Consider the following 25095-nt stretch of genomic DNA (forward strand, 5'->3'; position numbering starts at 1 on the left):
TTAAGAGTTCGTTACCTTCACTGTTCATACATAACTGGAGCTAGCTCTTTTCAAGTAATGCATGCACAACATGGAACATGGACCCCCCCACCGGTCCGTGAAAAAAAAATGGGAATCAAACCGGTCCATGGTACATAAAAGGTTGGGGACCCCTGGTATAAACCATTCATCAGCCTCCATCATGGTTGAAGGAGGCCAGCACTACATTGGGGCTTGTGTAGGAGTTCCTGACCACCAGATGCTCTGTGTGTGTGCGTGCGTGTGCGTGTGTTACTCTCACCCGTCATGGTTGTAGGAGGCCAGCACCACGCTGGGGCTGGAGTAGGCATTGCTGGTGACCCAGGTGCAGTGGACGGCGAACATCATGAGCAGCATCAGCATCAGCATGGTCACGATGCTCTTGATGTTGGGCCCCAGGCCCTCCTCGGCCTTCTCCTGCTCAGAAACATGCTTGCGCACCTTCCCAGCCTACACACACACACGCACACACACACACACACACACAAGTTTGGATGAATAACAACTAAAGGTCACATAACAGTAAAGCATTTGGCAACAGCTTGCAACTATCAGCACATTCCAAAGGACAAAGCAACAAAACAAGTTGCTCGTGTGCGTGTGTGTGTGTGTGTGTGTGTATATAATGGATCAAGGCCTGGAGTCCAACCAGGGTGACTCATCAATACTGACTTCCAGGGGAAAAGGGCTAAAAGCTGCTACAACAAATAACAAGGTGTTGCCTCGGTTTTAGGTCTCGGAGTTGGAGTAACTGCATTACCCCACAGCTGTGAGTTTACCCAGTAAAAGCCACTCCATCAATAAAGCTTATTTTTGCACAAACTACAAACTAATGACACTGAATGCATTAAATCAAACGTAAACAAATCAAGCTGACCTTGTCGTAGAGGTTTCCCGAGCTCTTCCTGTCGTCCTCGTCGCTGCTGTCCTCGGCGGGTGGACTCTCGCGCTTGGTGTCGTCGCCCAGGTAGTGCTCGAAGACGCTGGAGAAGGCGATGGCCGACAGCATGCACACCACCGGCGTGAGCGTGAGCATCAGGCGCACCATCACCCCCGCAAAGTACACCGCGCTGATGGCGTACAGAGCCACTAGGGGGCGAGAGAGAGAGAGGACAGGAGAAGCGTCGTCACGTAAACAGAATACAAAAGAGGACTACGGGGGACAACCCACTAAGCAGTTTTGAAAAATTGGCCAACACAGAGCAAAACTAAGGAGTGACAGAGACACAAAGACGAACAAACAAAAAGCTTATCTCTGTTTAAACACATTCAGCCTGAAAGCAAGCAAACAGTAGGACAATCTTCAGAGGAAGCAAACTATTTTATCGACTTTGTGAACAGGCTTTTATCCAGCTTATTCATTCACTGCATTCTAAGGTAAGAGCTTTCATGGATACTTCTTTTCAATGCTGATATTTGTGTGTTCACCACAGAAACACATAACAAGCTTGAACACCACACTCACACCACACTGAACATCTAAACATTATTTGCTTCCATTTATAATAGAATAAAACGAATCCATACTTTCATGCCTCTATGCCTAAAATAAATCACTTGCACATACATCAATATGGCACAAGAGGCTTTGTGCATCGCAACATTGATCGCGCGCGGTGTTTCAATTCACTGCAGCCATTTCCAGCAATTATTCTGCTACAACTATTGCACAGAATCTGCCTACACTTTGGTGAAGGACAGCCACACTCTTAATGCTCAAGTCAGATCTTTTAGAATTTAGAACTCTTAGGCCTACATCCAACTACTGTGGGATTCCCGAGAGCTGCTTGTGTCTGTGGCCTCCCTTTTCTCCATCCAGCTGAGGAAGGCAGGAGCAAGCAAGCATTAAGATTCTGGACAGATTGAGCTGCAGCTACTGCTACTAGACCCACTAAACACTCAGAAGCTGCACATAAACACAGTTTAAAAGAGGAATAATTAAGTTTTGCTGACACAACAGGAGTGCAAGGAGTGAAGTCCTAGTTATGTGAAGAAATGCAAACCTGTGCCTAATTAGTGGAAGATCTAAGTGCTGCAGCAGTCATGAGTAGAGAGAGCTTAGAATGTACTGACAACATCCACTCATTTGCATTACGCACATATATCTGGCGTTATCCATTAGAAAGAGATTATAAAAATAAAATGGCTAAAAACTAAGGCCATTAAGTGTTAATTTTTCCTAGCAGTCAGTCGTTTAAGTTCAAACAACTAAATACAGTGATGTGAAATAGGTCTGCGTTTAAAAGAGCGTTGAAACATCAGTGGCCCAGTTGCACATGAAAGCAACAGTCAAAGAGAGGGATTTCTTTGGTTTGATCGTACAAGTAATTAGGCTACTACGCATTTCTAAGGGGAGCTGGCAAAAGCGAAAAAATTGGCCAGGGCTCCTTATCCAATACCCTTATCCTGTCCAGTTCTTGTTCTAAGGCAGAGCTAAAAGAAAACCGTATTAAGGCTCAACGCCCGGCCCTCGAGCTAGACAAAACAAGTCCATTTGCCACCACAACTTGCGCTGACCCTCCATGCTCTGGAGAGACCGAGCCACCCAGACCTCATCAGCGCTGCTGGCCTGTCCCCCTGTCCACGCCGAGCCACCCAGACCTCATCAGCGCTGCTGGCCTGTCCCCCACATCCACGCATCTCAAAGGGCACGCAGGAGCTCATTTTTTTTGCACGGGAGTCGCTCTGACCGCAGAAGAAAAAAAACTAACAAGTCTGTTCCTGGCCGGCTGATTGGGTGGGGACCATGCATGCACTTCAATAATGCATCTCCACCCCTGGCCTGCAACTGCGAGAGACAATGATTACCACAGGGCTTGAGAAGTGCTGCTGGTGTGTGTGTGTGTGTGTGTGTGTGTGTGTGGGGGGGGGGGGAGGGGGATAGAAGCAGCCGCCGGCTACACAACACCACCTCCCGAAGGGCGACTCATATTCCTTAAGAGCCCCGGCCTTCTCTTTCTCTGTCCCAGAAAGGCCGCCATTCGATTAAATGGAAGGCACAGGGTCCACTACGCACTTAGTCAGATGAAAAGGAAATCTATCTCCCTTACGGCATTAAAAACTATTTTGACTGGGGTTTGCGATGAAGACAGCTATGTGGGGGGGGGGGGGGGGGGAGGTAGTAAATCACACTGGAATACAGCGAGAGGCCTGAAGAAAGCTCCTGTTTTCCATGGTCCAAAACGTTTTATTGTTCACCAGCTAAATGGCAGAATCAATCACGGATCCACCGACTCCTACTGTTAGGGGTGCTTCATGAATTCGAGGCACCAGTTCGGAGTCTCAGTCTTAAATCATGTGACGCACTGTGTGGGCAAATGCCAGGCTACTTAAGGGAGTGACTCACTTATTCGCCTGCAACTCTCGGAGAGAGACGCTGGAACCGCACTAGAAGCTAAAGTGCAACATAGAGATTGTGAGTCCCATGTTGGACAGCCACTAAATATACTGTGCTCGCGTTGAGCCGGACCTCACAGATGCCTGACCCAACACTTAACAAGTGTTACCGTGCTACTCTGAGAACAGAGACTTTCTATAGAGGAGAAACGGCAGTCAAAAAATCCTCCCTAGAAATGAATGGGGTTAGTTAGTAACACCAAATGTCTACACATACGCTTGCTGTAAGCGTCAGGGGCAGCCGTGGCCTACTGGTTAGCGCTTCAGACCTGTAACCGGAGGGTTGCCAGTTCGAACCCCGACCAGTAGGCACGGCTGAAGTGCCCTTGAGCAAGGCACCTAACCCCTCACTGCTCCCCGAGCGCCGCTGTTATTGCAGGCAGCTCACTGCGCCGGGATTAGTGTGTGCTTCACCTTACTGTGTGTTCACTGTGTGTGCAGTACACTAATTCACGGATTGGGATAAATGCAGAGACCAAATTTCCCTCACGGGATCAAAAGATTATAAATTCACTTGAATAGATTTGAAATTGAAGTGGCACAGGTAAGTGCTAGTAGCAGCCCCTGCAAACATCAAACTATTGCAGTTGGAAGATGTGTAAATGTATACTGCAAAGGTAAATACATAACGCATTCCTTACTGATGATACAGTTTATCATCAGTTTGCAAAGGTTACTGGCAAAGTAGAAAGTAACATTAGGAACCCCTGATCAATACGATAGGTTAGGCTGGACCAATGATTTCAAAGTTACCGCCAAGTCTATTCCCATTATGATGCTAGGATTGGAAACATTGCCCAATGGAGAGAGCCCAGACCCTCTCGCGAACTGAATGGTCTGGTGATACCAGGCTATTGCAATGGGACTACATAAGGGATAATATCCCCTCAAAGGGATAATATCACTAGGGACTTGAGTGTTCATTTTATCACCAGACACAAGAGAAAAGGTAGAATTGTGCATCTCATATCCTACAATGGCCTAAAACTTAAAAACATTACAAAGTAAACCCAGCACACATCAAATGGCCTGAATATCCCCTCAATTCAACGTGAGGTCATGTACTGTTACGGTATATACAGTTACAAAACCGCCCACTAGCGCCTTCTCAGGCTTTGGTGCACTGCTTCATGACTCCGTTTCAGGATGCTATACTTAAAGAAGGTCTATTGCAGGTAGCACTCTGAGGCAATATCAGCCCTTAATTTGCCGTAGTACTTCATAAAATGTTTCCCTGATCAGCGGGAAGTGTATGAGGGAGGAGAGGTGGCGATAAAAAATGCATGTCCCTAAAAGCGTCCACTGCTCCCCCTCCCGCCCTCCCTGTGTCTCTCTCTTCTCACGAGGCCTACCGAAGACGCGCTCGTCGTTGATGTTCTTGATGCAGAACCACAGGCCTGCGGGGAAGGTGCACACCAGGATGTGCAGGTCGAAGAAGAATGACACCCAGGTGGTGGGCTGGTGCTCCGACACGGAGGCGATGATGGGGATGTGGATTTTGGCGTACCTGGACACAAACACACAAAGGAGACAGGGCATTTAATTGGACACACTAATTAAATCAGTCCGGTGAGGTGGGCTGATGTTGTCAAGCTGCCCGCCTTTCCGGGGGGTGGGGGGGGGACTTGTTGGGCTAAGCGGATTGGCAGGAGCAAACAGTAAACAGCAAATATTCCTCAATGGGAGGAGGGGGGAGGCAATGAGCGCTCTATTAGTCAGCAGTTTGCGGAGTGATAACGCGCTGTAAAACACCACGCCACTGGGGAGTTTAATGGTGATAGCTTTGGCACCGGACCCACAACACCCAAGCGCTAACTTAACATTAAACGTCATCACTTCTCAACGCAAACTCTGCAAGGGCAAAGCAAGGAGAACCAGGAGTTAACATTATTTTTTTTTCCCCCAATACTTCTATTTGGGGAAGTAATATTTGAATACTGCAGATGGTTGATGCAATGTTGGGGCTCGAAGAGTCACCCCCTCTTTCTGTTTGGCTTCGAGATGAAACGGAATAGGACAGCATCTGATCTCTGTAGAGGACAAGGAAGTGTCAGAGAGACGCCGATATTGACACAGACACCGCATGTCTTTATGTGTGTGTGTGTTTGTGTGCATGTGTGTGTGTGAGTGTGTGTGTGTGTGAGTGTGTGTGTGTGTGAGTGTGAAGACGATTCTGCTGTCTAACGGGTTGCATACTTCCTGTGGTAAAAAGCTGTCTGCCTGTTTGATTCAGGGGGACTGCAGATAAGCATCTCCTAAACTGACCTTTCCCCATCTCTCCTTCTCTCTATCTATCTCACCATCTCAGACCTCTCTCTCTCTCTCTCTTCCTCCCTCCATCACTGTCTTTCTGCCTCATCTGCAGTGCAGCAGACACACTCAGCATCAGTAAGACCCTCCAAAACCTTCCTTTATCCCAGTAGATTAGGGGGCGTGAGCTGGCTAGTTCCCTTTTATGAGTTTATGACAGGCCAAATAAAAGTACATCAGCTATTAAGTGGGTCGTGCAGCACTTTAGGGGAATGGGGGGAAAAAAAACACAAGGACAACATTTCTCTCTCTTTCTCTCTCTCTCTGGCCACTCCAAGCTACAGCGTGAGACTGTTGGCAGCTGGGTTTTTACTGCTGGTGACGATAACGCCACTATTAACAGCCAGAGACTCGGGGACCTGCATTCTGCTGGAGGTTATTTTATGGCTGGGCGAAGAAGATTAAATGTTTATAGAAAGACCAAGTTCCCCATCCTACTCTCCCACAGTCTCTGTGCCTGTGGGTTAACGAGGGAGGCTGAATTATGGTTAAAGAGAACTAAAAGGTGTGTTACCATTCTTCTGAAACAGTGTGTGTGAGGGCGTCTAAATTAAGGTTTAAAGGAAACTAAAAGGTGTTACCTGTCTTCTGAAACGGTGTGTGTGTGAGGGCGTCTCTTTAGCAGGGTTCACATTGCATGCGCAAACAGAAGCGCTGCGCTATAAAGCCCATTATTTTCAGTGGCTTGCGTGCTCAAGAACTGGTCTGCACAACGCAGTGGCAACCATGTTGAACTTTTAAAGCGGCACGCTGTAAATCATAGGTCTTTTGCACTGAGCCCGGCAACCACAACTAAAAACGTTGGGACATGTCAACCTCAACCCCTCAACCAAGAGCAACCTAGCGTATGCCCAGATACTATTAAAAGCCCCCTTTTGTCAAACTGGTACCTACCCGGTGTCCCAGAGTGAGTAGAATCTTCCACTCCAGGGGGCGATGTAACCTAAAACAACACAAAGCGTGCACAGAGAGAGAGAGAGAGAGAGAGAGAGAGCGAGAGAGAGAGCGGCGAGAGAGAGAGAGAGAGAGAGAGAGAGAGAGAGAGAGAGAGAGAGAGAGAGAGAGAGAGAGAGAGAGAGAGAGAGAGAGAGAGAGAGAGAGAGAGAGAGAGACACAAGAATTAAGGCACACCACTTACCGAACACATAACCTAATCAATCATGCAAGCAGTAAAACAAAACAAAAGAAAACAAAGGAGGAGGCAGAGCATTTGCAGCTGTCTCTGAGGGGCCGGCGGCGATGGGGAGATGTTTTCTCCGTCACCTCCCTCCCTATGTGGTAATTGATTTCCAGTAAGCGGATGTGCTGAGTGCTGTGCGAGGGTTGGAGGGGGAGAGAGGAGGAGGGAGGAGAGAGGAGAGAGGAGGAGATGGGCGGGGAGGGGGAGGGGAGGGGGGGGTTGGTGCCAGGGCCCTAATGAGATCTCCCAGGTCTGGCGTCTGCTGTGGCGTGCTGGGCCGGAGAGATGAGAAAGAGGAAGAGAGGAGGGGAGGGAGCTGGTCCCAGGTCTGGTGGTGTCTCCTGTGGCTGCAGCTCAAGGCTTTAGTTCAAACACAGGTGGAGGCGTTTATGCAGATGGTGTTGGTGCAGATGTAGGTTGTGTTATTGGGGCTGACGGGGTGCAAGTGCTGTAGATTTTAGGATGAATGGTGTGAGTATGGCCTCAGGCCAGCCCTCTGTTTTTGGCTTGCAGTGGCAGGGCAGTGTAGTGTAGCACTACTAGAATAGTGGACTCTGTGTCAGATTCCTAGGATGCTGGATGTGCTCCCCCCCTTATCTGTGAGTGAGGTCCACGGGGTGACCACTCACCTGTATAGGTCAGGTAGATGACCGTGAGGAAGACCGCCCCAGCGGCCAGTGACACCCCCAGGAAGAAGAGGGTCTGGAACTCCTGCCGGGTCAGACGGTCTTTCAGGTACTGCAGGAAGGCATAGGCCTGTAGCAATGCAAACACACCTGCAACACACACAAAAAATGAGGCCATTAATGTTCAGTAGAGAGAAGTCCCTTCTCTTTTCCTTATCTCAGGAGGCGGGCCTTACCTGCTGCAGCCATGTGCTCACTCGTCCTGATTGGCTGGAAGCCCACAAAGGGGATCTGCATGGACAGCACCAGGCCCACGATGTAGAATGTGCTGTAGGCTGGAGGGGACGACAGAAAGGTAACACCACAATGGGTGAAAAATGACACTATTACTGTCACAGCACATCATGTCCCAGGGAAACACACACACACACACACACCTTCAAGCACATCAAAGAGAGTCACTCATTCACACTCATTCGCAAGCCTCCCGGTAAAGCAACAGTGAATCATCCAAATCTTAGCGTGTGCGTGTGTGTGCACATTGGAGCATGCGTGTCACTGTGCGCCTTGTGAGGCTACACAGCATGGGCTGCACCACTGGTGGAGCTGCTGGCGTACTGCTCGCTGTGTCCAGTCACACCCGTCTTAAGAGCTGAGCGTGCGGATGGACAGTCCACTTGGGAGCAGGCCAACAGGCTCGTTCAGTGTGACAGGACCCAACAGAACACTCGTCTATTGAGGAAAGATGTCCAGCTCATATCATGATAAGAACCCCGACCCTAGGGCATGGTCAGGGCAAAACATGTTGCCATTAGTGTGATCTTCTGTGTGCATATCAAAATCAAACTCGTGAACTGGGACATCTGTATATCCAGACGATGCTGAAAAGTCGCTCAAGATGAATGCATCGACTAAAATGAATAGTATTTACATTATGGGATGTTGACTCATATAAATAAGGACAGTGAGAGACGTGGGAACCATGACGTCCGTGTCTGTAGTAAGGGCATTCTGCCTCTTATCTGAGCTGAGCTCATGCATGTCTGCACTTATTGGGATGTGAATGCTTGTGTGGACGTGACAGAAGGGAGAGGTCACGCTCTGTGTGGCGAGCCGTTCGTGCCGTTAGCCACGCCCGATGCTGGCGACCGCCATCTGACAGACAAGCAGCGAGAGAGCTGTCAGTAACACACACACACACCACACACACATAAGAGGATAGCAAGCAGCACATGCAAATATGACACATACGTGTCTAACAAGAATTTGAGAGTGGGCTGTGTTTGAGCAGAAGCACAGTGGGAAGTGAGAAGACAGGGAGTGTGTGTGTGTGTGTGTGTGTGTCATTTGAAGACTGAAAAAAGCGTTGTTATGGCTACGCTAGAGAAAACGGAGGTGAGTTGGAGGGCGAAGAGAAGAGACAGCCATGTTATGTGTTTGAGTGTGGGGGGGCGAGGGTGCGGGATTTGAGTGAGGACTGGCAGGAGCTGACAAATGTGCCATCAAAAACACTAGAGATTGGTATTGGGGAGTTTGTGTGTGTGTGTGTGTGTGTGTGTGTGTGTGTGTGTGTGTGTGTGTGTGTGTGTGTGTGTGTGTGTGTGTGTGTGTGTGTGCGTGCGTGTGTGTGGCTGAGTGAGAAGTTATGGTGTGAGATTGGTATTGGGGAGTGTGTGTGTGCGTGAGTGTGTGCGAGTGTGTGTGTGTATGCGTGCGTGCATGCATGCGGAGAGAGACACAGTGTGCGCTGGCGGCAGGTGACTGAGCACTTGGCGGTGGCGACTGGTGGAGCCGCCGGCTTTTGATTTGAATCATTACAGTTGAACGAGACCCACCCTCATCTGCCGCAGTAATGTGCAATTTACCGGTTTCTCCATCACCCTGTACCTTCTGCGCACGCTCTCTCTCCCTCTATCTCTCTCTCTCTCCCCCTCTCTCTCTCTGTCGCTCACGGTTCTTCTCACCTCTCCCTCCCTCTCTGCAGCCCACAGGTGACTGACTGACTACCCTTCTCCCTCCCTCCCTCCCTCCCTCCCTCCATCTCTCCACTTCAGTCGCTCTACAGTACCAGCAATCTTACCTGCCTGCCTCTGTGCCCCTCCGCTCCTCTTCATCTTTCTGTCTGGCAACCCCACCCTCCACCCCTCCTCTCCCTCTTTCATCTGTCTGCTCCACCTCTCTCGCCTCCCCGTGTCTGTTCCCCTTGTACCCTCTCCATCTCTGTTCACCCTCACCTCTCCATCCCCCTCTTCCCTCTCCTCCTCCACCTCCTCCCCCACTCCCTCCCTTCATCTCTTCCTCTGCTCTCTCACAGCTCCGTGTCTCTCTCCGTGTCTCTCCTTCCTCCTGCACCAGTGTCCAGCCCAGGACATAAACCCCTTAGATCACAGAGAGAAAACCCTGCCTGACCACAACAATCATACACTGTGCCTTAGGCGGCCAGCGCCACTGCCAAAGTAGTTGACCGAATACAGAGTGCTCAAGACGGGAGTGAGTCGGCATTGCCCTGGCTTTATATGGGGAAACAATGTATATAAGTATATAAGTATAAACTCTTTTGATCCGTGAGGGAAATTTATGTCGGATGCATTGTCTAAACAATCTGCATGGAGACACTGTACTACGCAGTCCTCTCCTCTCGTCCTGGGATGCAACGTTGCCTTTAACACTCACGTCTGGCCGGTGGGAAGGCCACCAAGGTGGGGGGGGGCAGAGGTAGCATAAGCCAAAGGGAACACTCTGCAGGAGCCCCCGGAGCACCTGCGCATTGATCATCCCTAATCTAATCAATCTCATCTATTAGCGCTGCTGGGGACATGCAGGGGGGGGATGACTGATGATCCAGAGGGGATCTGCTCCACACCTGCTCTTCTGCCTGTAGGCGGCTCAGCAAAGGGGAGGAGGAGGACGGGGGGGGAGGAGAGAGAGAGAGAGAGAGAGAGAGAGAGAGAGAGAGAGAGAGAGAGAGAGAGAGAGAGAGGAGAGAGAGAGAGAGAGAGAGAGAGAGAGAGAGAGAGAGCCCTCTGGGAGCAGTGCCCTCTGTAGCCCCCCCGTGGGTTAGCAGTGCTGCAGAGACCTGCCCCTCCCCTGACTCACCATCACTGCCCACTGCAGAGCTCCAACGCTTGGGCCCAACATTGCACGAGTTTCAGAAGGGAGGGGGATGGCAAAGAACATGGCAATCCATCAAAACACTAAAACAATAACCTCCAATCCCCCTGTGTGTGAAAGAAATAAAGGGCAAAGAACAATGCAGGCGTCTCCGAGCTGCGCTGGGCTCGCTGGGTGCCCTCTCCCTTAAGGTGCGAACACGAGGGCTGCAGGCTGGACATGAGGCCGTTCATTTTTAAAGTGCTCGGCCACAGCTCCTTCTCTCAGCCCCCTGGACCCCAGGCCGCTCTCTCTAACACGGTTAGCTACTCTCCACACCTTGGAAGCGGAGACGCTGGGGTGGCTTTTGAACAAACAGCAGTGTTTATAGGCTGACAGCTGATGCTGCTGTGGTCACAGTGGCTCTGTGTGCGTGTGTGTGTGTGTGTGTGTGCGCGCGCATATGAGCGTGCGTGCGTAAAAAAGAGGCTGATCAGGGGTCAAGTGGTCGTCACTTAAGAGGGGTCACACTGAAAGGATTCCAAACGTTACCAGGACCGATACCCCTACTGAGAGGCCAATACTGAATACTTCAGTCTGTGTGCAGAATGTGTGACAGGTGGCTTCTGGGACTTTAAGTCCAGTCATGCCAGCTTGTCAGTGGATGAGTGGCTGTTTTTGTGTCCCCATAATTGTGCAACAAACCCTTATTTCAGAGCAGTAGAGCAGAGACTATCAGTCAGTCTGGTGTGTGTTTGAATGTGAATATGTGTGTGTGTGTGTGGATCTATGTGACTCAAAAAGACCTGGCAAAGGCCATATGGAGTGAAGCAAGTGTGACTGTGTGTGTGTGTGACTGTGTGTGTGGGGCACATGCTGACTCACCGATGTAGAGCCGTCTGCTGTATCGCTGCATGAGCAGCAGAACAAACACATGCAGGGGGATGAGGTTAATGATGAACACATAGCCTCCCCATGCCGACACCTGCAAGACACACACACACACAAACACACAGAGTGTTAATACATTCATTTATCAACACGCTGCTCACATTGCCTTACACAACCTTAAACAACATCAACTATATTACAAATTCTTCATAAAGTACATAACATTCATAGTGTTAGAGAGACTAAGTGATTTACAGACACACAAAACTACAGTCTTTCTATAGTGTCAAACTAAGTGATTTACACAAACACAGACACACACACAACTACAGTCTTTTGACCAAACAACAAAGAACCGCCCACACATCCACCCACACACACGGGGACAAACACACTTGCTCGGGCCGATCGGCACCACCTTGGCTGACTTTTAAAAGACTTTGCTCGTCTGGCTACCCGTGCTGCCCTCTCGCCCCTCCGCAACCTTCCCATGAGCCACCTGGGGCCGGCCCACTTCAGGTGTGCGCTGCGCCGGAGCGGAGCAGTGCACGCGAGGCGTGTGTGAGGCGGGGACTGTGAGCTTGTGGGGCCACTGGCCTCTGCATTATTCATTCCAGCTATCTTCTGGGAGGGGGCCCACTCTGATTGGCTGTTTAGGGGGCGGCTGACGCTGGTTACCGTGGCGAAGGGGCTCCCGCGGGGCGGCCGGGTGATGGATGAGGCTTTTTGTTCTTTTATTTACTTTACATATTTCCTTAATGAGATCCGAGATGGGTGCTGGGACAGGCCACCAATGCTTACCCCCCCCCACCCCCAACAGAGCCACACCGCAGTAATGAGCTACGCTACCAACACCAGGCTCAGAGGGGAAAACTCATCGACGCACACACGCACACACACTTTTACGGTCAACTACCGTTGAGTACAGCATTTTCCTACATTCAAATTAACACCCTTAACAAATTGTGTCACTGTCTCGGTTTATGACTTTGCAGACACAATCACACCCATATATCTGCAGTTCTGGCTTTATAAAATGTGGTTGATGCTGTAACTCACCATGTAGAAGTAGGACAGACAGCAGCCTATGGTCCAGAACACAGAGCCGGTCTTCACAGACTTTACCTGAGAGAGAAAAAGGAAATACAATTAAATAAGAATAACAAAAGGAATGAATATATATATATACACACACACATACAAAATAGGTAGGGATTCTCATATAAAGGAAGACAGAGGTTAACAGTAGAGTGAACAGGTCTCTTGAGCCTTTGTCGCATTGCAAGACCCACTTTCGCACACAAGCATTTGGGGAGAAATCAAACACACACACACACAATCACAATTCTTGAAATAGACCTGGCCATTTCTGGGGCTGGTTAGTGAATTATTTAGTGCTTTCCTCCTAATGACCCGGCTGCCTGGGAGCAGCAATCCTGCTGCGGGACGGCCCTTTAACAGCACAGATACAGCCCTGAGAGCCAGCGCTGGGCCTGTGGCTGCTGTGTGTGTGTGTGTGTGTGTGTGTGTGTGTGTGTGTGTGTGTGTGTGTGTGTGTGTGTGTGTGGGGGGCAGGGCTAGATGCACTCAGGCATGGGAGAGGCCAGAGGAGGATGCTCTGACCACAGGCAGACACTCTGCATCACTCAGGCCACAAAACACTCAAATAAGTACAATCAGTCACGCTATATATCTAAATGGATGTTTACACACACCTTCAATTACAAGTTTTTTTTTAATGAAAAAAGGGAGTTGGAGTGGTGGGTGGTTGGGACTGACACTGGGCCCCGTACTGGCAATGTATAGGCCCAGAGTTGTTCATCATATTAATACTGTTGAAAAAATATTACACTATTGCGTATAAAGCAGTCGATGCTTTCAATGAAAGCCCTTTCCACAGTACGTTTACACTGTAAACATCATCTGATAACTGCTTCACAAATATAAAACAGTTAGTTCTAACTACAATTTAACTAACGCAATTTCAATGTTTCATTGAGCTTCTCTGTATGGTTAGGCTATATTGCTTGCATGAGAAAAAAAATCCAGAGCAGCTTTAAGCCATTACTTTGAGAACTTTTCTTAATGCAAGAACACTGCACTGGTAGGCAAGTGGAGAAAACAATTTCGGCCAAGATGCATTTTTATCAAAACTGTTTGAATGTTAGCAAGAAACAACGGGCTACTTTTGCGTGGACCTAGGCTAAAATATGCATAAATTAGGCTACTGATGATGGCAAGAAGAATAATCACGTTATGTTCAATTCTGACTAACTCAGAGCAGTATCTCAAACAACGAAAACGATGACCCTCGTCTATAATAATTTCGTGACTTCTCCTGAGGAACTTTTCCACACGGCCGCGACACCCCAGAGATCCGGCACGGTACCCGATAAGCCCTGCAGATGAATTACATGTTCAACACAAACACAGCAATCACTTTGATCTGACACATGCAATATAACATTTACTGAAATCATGTGCTCTGATCCGGTCAGGGTCAGACATGACTGACAAGACTGACAAGACTGACAAGTCTAAACTACTGAAACAGCCTTGAGCACTACTACTTGGATTGGATTTGGGTGTGAGGTTATACGGTTCAAAAAGAAACATTTTTGGGCTGCAATAACTGATACATCCGGACAGTTACAATAGGCTGCTAAAGGGCGCATCCAACTTTCCGAGACCACTCCACCTTCTCGCACGCACGCGTGCGCACACCTGCGCACACCTGCGCGCACTGCCGAAGGCGAACTGCTGTGAGAAGAAACTTGGCGAACCCACATTCACCTGATCTGATCCCACACACACAGACTCTCACCCAAAAGGTAGACACACACAGACTCTCACCCAAAGGTAGTAGGTGAACTGCAGGGCAAAGATGGCGATGCCCTCGTTGTCGAACGAGCCTGCCACCGAGCGGGAGATGTAGCCGGGCACGATGGCGATGAAGCAGGCGGCGAGGAGCCCCGCGCCCTGGTTCCATAGCTCACGCGTCAGCAGGAAGGTGGAGATGGACGTCAGGCCGCTGAAGATGGGCGCCAGGAACACGCACACGTCACGGATGTGCACCGTCACGTGCAGCAGGTTCAGCACGTAGTGGATGAGACCCGCCGTCACCATCAGACCTGGGTACACCTGAGAGAGAGAGAGAGAGAGAGAGAGAGAGAGAGAGAGAGAGAGAGAGAGAGAGAGATGAATGAATATCAGATATGGTTTCAGCAATGTGAGTGATAAAACGTGAAGGTTAGAAGGAGAAAAAAAAGGAAAGATCTAAAGATCACTCTAGAACTGTGAGTCTAGCACGGTCTCTGCAGGGGCCAAGTTCCTGGTACGGCTGTCACACATGTGGAAACAGTGCATCAGTGTCACACATGGACTCCAAACCCCTGCATTCAGACACAGCTGCAGGTACACTGGGTGAAAGCAGAGCCAAGTGAAGGCAACACAATAAGCACAGCACTGCGTGGATCATACACCACATAACTGCAATTTAGTGCCTCTATCCTCTCACTCTTTCCTTCCTTCTTTATTCTCATTCTCTCTCTCTCTGTGCGGAGTTTCAGCCTGTAGCCATCACTCACATCCCGCCATGCACCACACAGATTTCCCAGGGTGCCCTGCAATAAACACCAGGCACTGCAGTGGCCGTTCCGACCCTCTGCAAAAACAGATGTCGAGCCCAGACACCTGGCCTACCCAGCCCACACCCCTCATCTCCATCTCGCCCCCCTGCAGCGAGTGCATCAACCTGTCAGCGTGGAGGACAGAACAGAGAATACGGGAGATGAGACGCAACGGGAGGCAGGAAGCCTCCCGCTCAGGAGGCGGAGGTACACTTGCTAGTGTCCCATCCCACACACACAATTCTCTGAAGAAAGCTCGGGAACTTGAAACACACTCCTCCTCCTCCCCTCCTCCTCCTCCTCCCCTCCTTTAGGCAGACTGCTCAGTATGTTCCATCTAAAGCCGTCTCACTTTCTTAAATGTCAGAGCTTTTTTCCCTCCGGTCTGAAAGGTAAACGTGTGATGTAACAGCTAAAAAAGCCCCAAAATTGAACTTCTCCTGCGCCATTCTCGTCCGAGTGCCACCATTGTGTGCCATGGCTATTAAACACTTCTCATCCCATCCAGTTAAAAACACCATTAAAGTTGAAATTAACCTTTGGCAGTCTCCTGACGCACGCCCACGCACGCACACACCACTAACAGTGCCGGTGCCACAACAGTGCCTGAACCGGTACATTGTTTTTACAATAAAATGGTCTAAAGCATGAATTACTTTTTTTTTTTTCCATTGGGGACCAAGCAGCAGAGCCATTGTGCTTCTACATCATCCTATTATTCTTCTTCTGCCATGGAGGTCTATGGCAGCCCATAGAACCGTCTGGTAAAAAAGTAGTGAAATTTGGCACACTGATTGGGGACAGTCCCATGATTTGCTGATAACATTTCAAATAGATGCCAGTGAGCGCATTAGCAATGTTATTGTGTAAAGTATACTGTTGATGTTGTTTCATTGCCTTTTGCTTGTGTGTAGTTACTGCTAGATTTTGTATCATATTATATCATATCCGGTTTCGGTACCCAACCCTACTAACACACACCATGAAAAATCTCAGCTCATCCTCATTCCCCCTTCCTCTAAAGAGACTTATGGTATGATTCTCCACATCTCATTTCTGCAGCATGCCAACGGCACAGTGGATTAGAGGCATCAGGGGGGTAGCTAACTGTCGCGCTCTGGCATCCTGTGGTGGTGATTTAGCCAGGAGCATCGCAGTCTCTCTGCAGCCCCGATGGGCCCCTGTAGGGCCATGAGAGGGCTGGAGGTGGGAGAGGGCTGCTGATCACAGGAACAAACACAGACAGCTGATTCAGCTTCATCAAGCTAGTGTCCCATCCCACACCCCCTCCCCACACACACACACACACACACACTGAGGTCTGTGTTTTGCCACTCAGTAGTCCTCTTCAACACAGACACACACACACACAGACCAGAGTTGGAAATTAAGATTAAAATGTGAACAGCTACCACCTATTGTCAGATATGGTGGAAAATCATCAGCCACCAAGTATAGTACATCATTGTTTGGAAAGAACAGAGTACACCAGCACAATACTCACCGTGCCCCCAACTATTCTGCCTAGTGGGTACCAGGCCCGCTCGTCAAACCAGTTGAGGAACTCATAGAAGCCGTTGGAGGTGAGGTGATGTGTGGATCTGTAGTTAAACCTGTGAGATGGGGAGGACATAGGGGCAATGGGGGAAGGGGAAGAGGAAGAGGGAGAGAGGGAGAGTAGGGAGGGAGGGAGGGAGAGAGGGAGAGAGAGGAGAGAGAGGAGAGAAATAGGCAGAATACATCAGAACTGGTTCAAATCCATTAATATGCCCTGCCAGAACGCTGCACAAGAGGAACATGATAATGAGCAGACTGCAGCATCGAACAAGTTGTCAATTATGCAAGGTCAAGGCGGAGGGTCTGTGTGCATAACTATGACAGACCGATATCTGTTCCAAGAAGCATAGATGATGCAACGCCAGAATTTTGTTGATCAAATGAATAGTGTATGTTTCTACGTTCTCAGAATTCTGTTGATGTACGGTCAACCATGTCTACATGAGAGTGAATATGAAACATGTTCTGAAATTCCAAGAGTCTGTGTTAATATCTGTGTGTTAATATATGTGTGTACATAGGAGACAAAGTGAATGACAAAGTGAATAACATAAAAAACACTCAAGTATGGGATTCCATTTAAGCAATCAAAACAGCTCGCCCCTGGGTCAATGACGGATAAGGTTTTTAAAATTTAAAATTCTAAAAATAAGAATTTCTGTTTCAATTGTTCAAACATTAAGAATGTTGGGTATATGAACATCCATATTAAAATTAAGTAATGTGATTTTAGTGTTTTTCCATGAGAATGAATTGGTTGCGGCCTTAAAAAATGTCATGTGGTGCGACCATAGATTATATTAAGATTAAATGTATTTCCTTAACATGCTTAAAAGTTTGTTTACAAGTTCTTAATAATATGAATTGTTTAGAAACAAAGTATTTACATTTCTTTACTTTTTGTGAATATTGGACTGATATTTTTGTTTTATACTGTCACCTTAAAAAAAAAATTTAGAACCCTTATTTTTCCTGTAAGTTTTATAAAACTGATGGAAAAGTCTGAAAAATAGCATTGACTTAAACATACTATATGACTGATTAATAATTTAACCACAGAAATTTTATTTTTCATTTAACACAGTTATTGCTATTATTGGTTGCACCACATGATGAGTGGTTGCACCACATGATGAGTGGTCGCACCACATGATGAGTGGTCGCACCACATGACTCAAGGATCTCATATTGTTAAAAATATAAGTAGAGATGAATAAACTGTTATATTTTCATTTCATGAGGGTAATATAGTGCTTGCAAAGCAAAAAAAAAAAAAAAAAAAATACAAAAATTAAAATAAAAAATAAAAGTTTTACACAAAGTAAAAGATTTTTAAGTTGCTAATGATGTTGAACTTGTCCATATATTGGTAAAGGTATAAAAAGATAAGCTTTGTGAGGGCATTTGAAATATAGAAGGTGATGAAAACAAACACACATAGAAAGAAACAAATAAGTGTAGACAGCTTAAGGGAGGAAAGGAGGTAAAAGTGTGTGAGTGATCGAGGGGATAAACAGAAGAAATTCAGGACGTAAAGTGAATGGGATTTAGCAGATGATTTTAAGAGATGGGGCAGGAGAAGGTATTAAGATAGACAAAGGTGCATGGTTGGATGGAAAGGAAGAGATAATAAAAGAAAGAAATTAAAAGATTGACAGACAAACAATAGCAGAATGAAAGCTTTTTTGAGTAAGAGTGAGACATAGAAGTTAGGCTAACTAGATGGGGAGGCTAGAAGACAGACAGATTATGGATAAAGATAGATAGATAGGTAGTGTGATAGATTGATAGTGTGATAGATAGCATGATTGTGTGATAAATAGTGATCTGTGATTGATAGTGTGTTAGTGGGATAGTTAGCGTGATAGATATATTGTGATAGATACAGCAATGAAGAGAGTAATAGGCCTAGTGTTTAACAGATAGAGAGAGAGAGTGTGCCTGTGTGTGAGAGAGAGAGAGAGAGATTGTGTGTGTGTGTGTGTGTGTGTGTGTGTGTGTGTGTGTGTGTGTGTGTGAGAGAAAGTGATACAGAAATGAAATGGGGAAGTTCAGAGCAAACAAACTTAAACAAAAAAAGATGATTAAACAAATTTGATGATGTTGCCCAATCATCACTAATAATATAACAAATAAAAACAATAAAATAATGTGAAACATTACAAAAATAATGGTAATAAAATCCTATATTACCGTGTTAACTCCCCTCACCGATAATAAGTGAAATATATCTTTCTTGCTTAACAGAATAAATGGGATAAATGATTAATAAATGTACATTTACCAAAGTAAACTTACATGTAAAATGATTTTATTTACATTTTTGTCATTATAATGTACCAAGTACAAGAGTAAATGTAAAAGGTTTTTTTCTGAAATCTTTGAAAATGTACTCTAAATGTATAAAAATTGATTCCATAACACTAAAATAAATTGCATAGGCATATAAATCCTAAATTAAACGTAAAACCACACAAAAAAGCATTTTGTAATAGTCGCACCACATGATGTTTGGTCGCACCACATGACATTTTCAACTTGAGATCAAATTTACAGGCACAAAATTGACCACCTACTCATAACAAACTTGATTCCTCTAAAAGGTCACTATTTCATTTCTAATCAAAAAATAAATTTGAACAAATAAATTAATATTCATTGTATTGTTGAAGTCATACCACGACGTCCAAATTTGGCAACTTCTTGCCAGTTGTTATTTAAGATACGTTTTTCCAAATATAAGAGATAATTACAAACTTGTTTGCTGACCCAATGGGCGCCTGGCAAACTAGTTTATGAATGCAACTTAAGATCTTTGAATTAATTTTTAAATAAAAGTCTCAAAATGGCAATTTCTTGATGGTTGCACCAGATGATATTTGATTAAGTTGACATCTTCGGACAAAGTTTGTTTGTATAATAGGATGGACATAAAAATAAAAAATGCTGTGCAATTTTCTACAGAGCTACAAAACACTTTTGGAAAAAATGCTAGATAGAGCAGAAAGCACATTTGAATAGATTCAGTGTAATTTTAAAGAAGTTTCCAAAACAGCAGTCATGGTCGGACAGTCGCACCACATGATATTTTGATACTTCACATAAGAGAAAAATTAAAAATACCTAAAAGATTTTTCAAAAGGTAAAGTGGTTACAAATATGGGAGTGCTCCCACATATATATGGTGTGTCTTCAGGCATTCAAACCTTTTATAAACTTAAAAAATGCTGTTGGACAGAAAATCTAGACATCACGTCATTGACCCCCCCTACAAATGAGAAACCTAATCAGCGGGCTGATAGAATTTTTCCCTTCGCTTCCCTCCAGCGTCTGATTCCGTTTTCCCAGCGAATTGACTGCGCTGGTGCACAAATGTTAATGCATTTACTCTCTTTAGCAGAGCACGTGGGCCACATTTGATCAAGGGGGCCACTCACCCCTGAGGTATTTAAATAACAAATGCACGGCCTGTTCATGAAAACATAATCGAAAGTCTGAGGCCAACAGATTGACGTACAAGAGCCTGTGGTGTGTGTGTATGTATGTGTGTTTGAATGTGTGTTAGTGTGTGTGTGTGTGCGTCTGCGTGTTGAAGTAGTAGTGTAGACTCAATGAGTCACTTCTCATATAAATGAGGAAGAGAAAAGTACTACATCAGAACTACTGAAAGATTTTTCATTGCACAACAGAATCCTCCTAGGTAAAATGATGGGGCCATATTTCCCTTTGTTGAAGCATGCAACACATAACTGAATGCAAATGAATGAACACTAGCCAAGATCAAACTAGCCAAATCACTGTCACAGACTATACAAATGTAGCTAGGAGACCATGTTTGCATTGTGAACCAGTCACCCAGTCAGGTGAATGATCTACTGGGCAACAACGAGGAGGACTAAGTGTGGCACTCTCAATACAGTAAACAAGAGGTACATTGAAAGAGAGAGGGGGGCTGGGAAAACAGAAATAGAGGAAGAAAGAACTCCGATATCCCATCATATCTTCATCTTCATATGTGTTCATCGGTGAGATTAACCACCCCCCCCCCCCCTTTTGAAACACATAACACCAAGAGGATGGGAAAAAAAGGTCCTACAGTATCCGTCGTCATGGCAACCTCCAGCTCACCCACAGACTGGAGAGGTGCCCGGAGTCCACAAGCCTGGCCTGAGGGGTAACACACACAGACACCCACATAGGTGTGTCATCCAATTATTGACCTCCAGACCAGATTATACAACAACCTGGCTGCCCAGAGGGGGGCCTGGCCTGGAATAAAAAAAAGAGGCCATCCAGAGCAAATGTGTGGTTTCATGTGATCTGTGTGTGTGTGTGTGTGTGTGTGTGTGTGTGTGTGTGTGTGTTAGGCCTGGGCGATATGGTTGAAACATGTATCACGATATAAGTATTTCATATCAGTCGATATCGATAATTATTTTATTTATTTTATTTTTTTTATCTACTTCAGATAAGGACCAGAAGGGAAAAAAAGTTACATTTAAACACTTATTTTAAACTTAACCTTCCTCTGATTTGAATCACCTCAGTTATCAATCAAAGCAAACAGGGAAAAGAAATAGCAACACAATCATGAAAAACACTCAAATAAATAATTGTGCACATAAGTCTGAATGAGTGCACTGGTTGAAGCCTGCAAATATTGTAAACAAAGTAATTTGCTAGTTTATCATAGTAAGTCTACTGGTTAGACTGTTAAGTTTCCCCACGTGTGTTTAAGTTTCAAATGAATACTTTTTCTCCTTGGGACAGGCCCGTTTGAGTCTTGGAAAATATTTTTCCATTTGCATCGGGATTGTGTTGATTAGAATTTAGCAGTCAATTTGAATGCAACAGTTTTGAACAAATTCGTGCAGCGTGCTAATGATGCTAACCGGATTTAATAGCAATTCAGTCGCCTTGCACGATTGTGAATGTTTGGATTACATGCGCATGCTGAGGAGAGAGAGAGAGAGAGAGAGAGAGAGAGAGACAGAGACAGAGACAGACAGAGAGAAAGAAAGCGCACGGGGCAAGGACTCATTGAGAGTCTGTGTTGAGGTAGGCCTACTTCTATCGTCTACTCTGGTAGAGTTGCACATACTAGCTACAATGCAAGATATATTTAGCCTATTTATTTATGGACAACGTAAGGCGGGAGGTGTATGTTGCTTTTAATTATCGAATGTTCTATCAAACGCATTTTTTATTGATATCGATTACATGTCTATTGCGATACATATCGCTATCGTTTTATCGCCCAGCCCTTGTGTGTGTGTGTGTGTGTGTGTGTGTGTGTGTGTGTGTGTGTGTGTGTGTGTGTGGTAGAGGGGTTAATGCTAACTGACACACCAGCAGGTGTTGTCGCCCAGGTTTGCTGGCTCCTCTCTCTGTGTGGCTGGTGGCCCTCTGAGTGCCGTCTGCCTCCCCCTGCTGCTGCTCCTCTGGCCCACGCTGGGCTGGAGCTCTCTCACTCGCTCATTCAGCATTAAGCACAGCGTGCCACAACTCTCAGGGTTCAACAAAAGCAATGGCAGGGGAAAATAAAAGTGTATGGCATTCCGTTGAAGCTGGGGGGGGGGGGGGGGGTTAAGGACATGAGTGCAGAGTACAGGTTAAGGACATGAGTGCAGCGCCCCCTCTTTTGACATTTGATTACTTTCAATCCATTGTTTTCGATACCACCGCTCACACCACTGCCCAATTCGCTCTGTCAATTACGATTCAGTTCTATTTTTGCCAGCGCCACTCAGTAAAATCCAATGTTAATCGAATCCTTGTCAGTTAAAGATTTGGGCGTTGGTGTGTAGGGGCAAGGGACAGACTGTCAGCACGGCCGCTAATGTGTGACTCGCTTTAGGAGACAGGGGTCCAAAGCTGCCATTAGTGTAATGGAGTCGGAATTCTACTAGAGTTCTAGCGAGACTCGGCAACTAGCACTCCATTCCACAGCTAGAACACAAACTCGTTTTTTCTTCCCCCTTTGCTTTCAAAGGACAAATTCAACTCCCGTGAAGGAAATGGGAAGGCTTCCTAACACAACTTTTGCTGTCCAGCAGTGGCAAGAGGAGAGATGTCCATTAATTTCCTGTGGGAGGGAACAGTGCTGAGCCAAGCTGAGGAGGTGTGTGTGGGTGTGTATGTGTGTATGTGTGTGTGTGTGTGTGTGTGTGTGTGTGTGGGGGGGGGGTTACTCAAGAACCAAGTGAATTTTCCTCCTCACTCAGACGGAGCCAACATGTCTACGGTTGTATGGCCGTACACAGTTAGTAGTTCGACAATGATGCTGTGGTAAGGGGATGAGTTCTGGGGTATCGCAACATCCCCGATTATCACCACTTTTGTTCGGAAATTCTAAAACAATGATGTTTTTTAACACTTTAACACAAAATAACATTTGCTAAATGAACCTTACATTTTTCAGTAGCCATAGGTGTGTAGATTTGAACAAAATCTAGTTTGGTTCTTAACGGGAGCATTTACTGCCTGAAATATCCGATTTTGTTTACCACGCTCAGAGTTATAGTGCTGGCCTGATGGGTCGCCTATTTACGCCGGTTCAACGGTCAACATGAACGGTTAGACCGAGAATTCTCGTCATGAAATTAAAACTCCACTGGAGCTCCAAGCGGATGTGTACACGCAGCCTTACAACACCGTTTACAGTTTTTTGATTTCACTGTAAAATGTCATTTTTGGTACATAGCTAATTTAGATACACCTATGGTGTGGATGCTTGCGTTTCTTTAGGAATCCGCCGTCTTGGTTTGAATAGAAATGGATATTAAGTGACACATACACGCAAGACGGCGGAAATACGGGACCGACGGTAAAAGGGGGAGTTCGGATACGGACTTCAAGATCTTATGTACAAGTAAACCACAGTCTATGCTCTGTAAGTGAGGATTTTACATCACTACAACTATTTCTTCCATATGCTGCTTCCCAGTTTGATATTTTTGATCAATCCACTCAACCTTTATTAATCCAATCAATGGTTAGGTTGGACAATGGGAGTGAGAGTGCCATTTTAACCTGGCACTACAATATAAAGTATATTCACAACAAAGCAATTAGCTTTCATTCATTAACATGTTGGTATCAAAGGGAGAGGAATATAGAATGACAATGGATATCCAGCATAGCAGTCGACATTAGTTATGTTCTCATTTCTTAGGCGATATGCCAAATTAGGCCTACCCTCATTCCTTTATCGCCTTAACAAAAACAATGTAACTGCTATCCGTCACTTCTCTTGACTGTTGCTGATTCTACATGGAGGTTGCTTTGACAATCTGCTCATCAACAACTGACCACAGGCTTGCATCTTTTATGGGTGTGGGGGGCGCGTCTAACGTTTCTGTACATCTGTTTTCTTGTACAGACGGCAGAAGAATTACATTGGAACATTACAATAGTAATTAGGTTGCACAATTTCAACCAAATTTTGCTGCTCTTATTTTTTTCATTATTATATGTGCCCTCTTATTTACTTACTTTTTTGTTTACTTGAATGTTATGTTTGTCTGTGGACTTAAATTGGTAAAATATGTCTTGTCTTCACCGTGGGATAGTGAGAAACGTAATTTCGATCTCTTTGTATGTCTGGAACATGTGAAGAAATTGACAATAAAGCTGACTTTGACTTTGACTTTGACAATAGTAATTTTGGGGCAGCCGTGGCCCACTGGTTAGCACTCTGGACTTGTAACCGGAGGGTTGCCGGTTCGAGCCCCGACCAGTGGGCCGCGGCTGAAGTGCCCTTGAGCAAGGCACCTAACCCCTCACTGCTCCCCCGAGCGCCGCCGTTGTTGCAGGCAGCTCACTGCGCCGGGATTAGTGTGCTTCACCTCACTGTGTGTGCACTGTGTGCTGTTTGTGTTTCACTAATTCACCGATTGGGTTAAATGCAGAGACCAAATTTCCCCTCACGGGATCAAAAAAGTATATATACTTATACTTAGTATCCAGGATTTACCTAACATACTCATGTTGCATTTAAGACCATGCTCCCATAGGCATTCCCTATGCCCAACAACTACATTACTGAAAAAAAGCTAAGCAGATGGAGGAGCTAGCTGTAACGACAGCAGAGCAAATCTACTCCATGAAAAAAAGGAGAAAGAAAGAAAGAATTGGAGAGATGCATCTGCTCCCAGACAAAGAGGCAGCTGTGAGCTGCACAGGGGGGTGACAAAGAAAGAGAGAGAGAGCATGAAATGCAGTAGCTGAAAGGGCCTTTATCAAGGCTGTTGACACCTGAAATCAGCATAGGGCCATACAGTGCTAACAAGAGTCAGGTTAACCGACAGTCTGACGTAGCCTGGGAAATCCAGACCCTGGTAATGTAGAAAGATTAAGGGTCTGGCCACGAATAATGGCCCAACTCAAGGGGCGACAC

The 25095-nt window shown here is 46.2% G+C and overlaps 1 protein-coding gene across 1 annotated transcript in view; it reads right to left on the reverse strand.

The window, feature by feature from the left end:
* stt3b (STT3 oligosaccharyltransferase complex catalytic subunit B) overlaps positions 1-25095 on the reverse strand; it is a 47044-nt gene that overhangs the window by 9294 nt on the left and 12655 nt on the right. Inside the window, exons 2-11 of the mRNA XM_042107421.1 lie at positions 16645-16753; positions 14365-14652; positions 12571-12636; positions 11506-11605; positions 7767-7865; positions 7534-7680; positions 6619-6667; positions 4767-4921; positions 896-1107; positions 281-468 (exon numbers count right to left, since the gene is read on the reverse strand). Of these exons, the coding sequence (XP_041963355.1) occupies positions 281-468; positions 896-1107; positions 4767-4921; positions 6619-6667; positions 7534-7680; positions 7767-7865; positions 11506-11605; positions 12571-12636; positions 14365-14652; positions 16645-16753 (1413 nt within the window). The remainder of the gene's footprint in view (positions 1-280; positions 469-895; positions 1108-4766; positions 4922-6618; positions 6668-7533; positions 7681-7766; positions 7866-11505; positions 11606-12570; positions 12637-14364; positions 14653-16644; positions 16754-25095) is intronic.

This window comes from Alosa sapidissima, chromosome 10, assembly GCF_018492685.1.
Source record: "Alosa sapidissima isolate fAloSap1 chromosome 10, fAloSap1.pri, whole genome shotgun sequence".
Lineage (NCBI taxonomy): Eukaryota > Metazoa > Chordata > Actinopteri > Clupeiformes > Clupeidae > Alosa > Alosa sapidissima.